The sequence below is a fragment of the Erigeron canadensis genome, chromosome 8 (genome assembly GCF_010389155.1).
Source record: "Erigeron canadensis isolate Cc75 chromosome 8, C_canadensis_v1, whole genome shotgun sequence".
In the NCBI taxonomy this organism is placed as follows: Eukaryota; Viridiplantae; Streptophyta; class Magnoliopsida; order Asterales; family Asteraceae; genus Erigeron; species Erigeron canadensis.
In genome coordinates this window covers 22,220,940-22,223,674 of record NC_057768.1, presented here as the reverse complement: position 1 = coordinate 22,223,674, position 2,735 = coordinate 22,220,940, and the positions used below count along the sequence as shown (strand labels likewise).

The 2,735-nt window shown below is 33.0% G+C and overlaps 1 protein-coding gene across 1 annotated transcript; it reads right to left on the bottom strand.

The window, feature by feature from the left end:
• Nucleotides 1-549: 549 nt before the first annotated feature.
• On the bottom strand, nucleotides 550-2,338 carry LOC122579545 (probable carboxylesterase 18). The gene is made up of 3 exons (XM_043751733.1): nucleotides 1,666-2,338; nucleotides 1,143-1,562; nucleotides 550-690 (listed from the first exon to the last, which is right to left on the bottom strand). Exons 1-3 carry the CDS (start codon nucleotides 2,248-2,250, stop codon nucleotides 661-663), a joined length of 1,035 nt encoding a protein of 344 aa, XP_043607668.1. The 5' UTR covers nucleotides 2,251-2,338; the 3' UTR covers nucleotides 550-660.
• Nucleotides 2,339-2,735: the final 397 nt, after the last annotated feature.

Sequence of the window (2,735 nt, the reverse complement as noted above, 5' to 3'; positions counted from 1 at the left end):
TGTGTAGATGTTCCCACAGTTCTAACACGGATTTTTTCAAAATAATGTTTTAGAGATTCGTGCACCAAAATATAATTAACTCCAACTTCTTTGCGATTATTTTTATCCAACTTTAAGAACCTCTAGATAGTATATGTACCGAAATTTATTTTATTTATGTTGAATGTACTTAATAACTTTGGTTTAAAAAGGATACATACAATAAAGTGGATATACATAACAGCAAAAGCAGACAAATTGTTGGATACAAAATAGCAAAAAGTTCAAAGTACGTTGAATACATAAAGTAGCAAAACAAATAGAGTAAAATTACACACAACATAAGTTGCAAATTAGATACATCAATAATGAAAGAATTACAATTTAATGAAGGCTTTAGGGTTTCGGAATGTAATGTACTATAATGAAGGTTTATGTTGTGAAATACCATGAACACCGGAGATGTTCATTAAATAACATAAGCATTCGTGTATAGTTGATTATATTACGAGACCTTAAACTCTTTAATGTATATAACTGAAGTTTTAATATTTAAATACACACAATAGCAAACCGAATAAAGTGTAGTGCACTTTCTCTAAAAGGTAGATAAAATGAAGCTAGGCTAAGTACACGTCTTCGAATCCTAGTCCAGCTTGTCATCAATTTACCCAGCCTCACTTAAGCATTAGTTGTCATTCCTTTCTTACTCTGTGAAACACAATCGACACAACTTAGAATCAAATGTTAGAAAATCTATATTATATACATGTTATATATATACATATACATTTCTCTTAAGCATGAACACCACCATATGTGCTATACATGAATTACATCATGATATGAACATAGGTAGTTTTAGATATAACATTCAAGTATGAACATCAAGTTATAATTTAGAAATTTGAATTAGGTCTTCCATTTCCAAATGGTTTCACGTGAACCTTTTCCTTATATGTATATGCATATGTGTATGTGTATATACATATATTTTGAAATTTAGCAAGTTTGTTTAAATTATTAAGTAGAAAAAATTATGGTGGATAAATGTTGAGTTGCATAAGAAATGGATTATTCATACTATCTAGTGACTTCTATAATTAGGATATAGATAGATAGCGTATCAGTATTTTTAATATTCAATATGGATAATAGCATACCTTATTAAAGAGCTTGTACACAAATTCCCTCATTTCAATGATAAGTTGCTCATATTCTGGGAGTTCCGGAAAACTACAAAAATCATGAAACATGTTTGGGTAGTTCACTAAATGTACTTTTTTTCCAGACTCTTGCAGCCACTCGTAGTATTTTATCTGCCAATCTTTTAGAACATCAAACCCTCCTACAACTAACATGGTTTCTGGATAATCCAATTTTGTTATGTCTACTGCCCTCGGGCCACTAACGTTGATGCTTGGATGATCGCGATTGTATTCTTCACCCTCTGGCATCAACGCTTTCCAGAACAGATCCGTTCTTTGCGTGTTTAAAAAAGGTACTTTAAAATCAAGTTCAATTTCAGACTTTGTTCGCTCCTCTCCTCCAAAAAATGGTTGAATCGTCACCAAACCGACAACCTTCAAATAGTAAACACATTATGTTAATTGTCATTTCTATTGAAATACATATAAAATCACTTGCAAAACTATAAAGTTTAAAATTGATGTTATATATATATACCTTGAGTTGTTCGAACTTGGTTAAGCAAGCGCTTAGATTAACAGAATGAGCTAGGTTTCCACCTGAACTATCTCCAGCAATAAAGCAACGAGAAATATTCGCATTTTCAAGACCACATTTTGCGAGGTTCTCTGGATTGTCAAGAAATTTCAGCACTTCGATTCCATCCTGATATTGTGTAGGATATTTTTTCTCAGGGGCAAGACGATAATCAGCAGAAACGACAACACAAGGAAATTTTACAGCCAAATCTGTGCATAAATCATCATACATCTTCACATCAGCGGAAAGGAGGGAATATCCTCCTCCGTGAAAATATGCAAAAAGCGGCAAATCTTCAATTTTGTGCCCTTTAGGAATATATACACGGAACCAAATGTTGGAAGTTGGATTCACGACGACGTCGTATGAGTTGATAGTATCATCTACGGGTGCGGGGTCCCTGGGGGGAAATATATTAGCGAGTCGTCGGCGAACTGTGCCGTTTTTTTTCTGTGTGAAGTCAATATACATGCCTATAACAGCTAGTGAAATCCTCGTTTGTAAAGGCAGGTCGAGTTTGGGAGTTGTGGGTGTAACTTCCATTTTGAAATATGATGTTATTGAAAGAAAATGTGATTGAAAGAAAATGTTATTTGAAAGAAACTATTATGGAAGTAAATTTTTGAATTGAAATGTAAGGAGAATGAGTTACTAGTCAGGGTATAATCACCTCATATTTATAGTAGCATCATCACACATTTCACTAACATACTATACGTACATTATATATTGCATGACAATTTTTCCACATGGTAATACACCCACTTGAGCTAATAAATAAAGTTGGGGGGACCTATTAGATTATATACATATATTTTTAATAATTTTCAAAGTAATTTAGATGATATATACGTAAAAGGTGGTGGTTTTCTTTAGAACCATGACTTTTAATGATCGGTCAATTCTGTCCATAATGGACCAGCATTCCATCAAAGACTCAATTTTATGTGCTCAAGATCTCGGATAGCGTCTGGTCAAAAAAGTAATTGTACATGTGAGGTTCCTTGAGATGTGCTTTGTTTTGTATA

Coding starts and splice junctions, on each gene's coding strand:
- LOC122579545 (XM_043751733.1), bottom strand. CDS start 2,250: ATGGAAGTTACACCCACAACTCCCAAACTCGACCTGCCTTTACAAACG. Junction 1,563..1,665: donor CCAAGTTCGAACAACTCAAG/GTATATATATAT, acceptor TACTATTTGAAG/GTTGTCGGTTTGGTGACGAT. Junction 691..1,142: donor TGTACAAGCTCTTTAATAAG/GTATGCTATTAT, acceptor TGTGTTTCACAG/AGTAAGAAAGGAATGACAAC.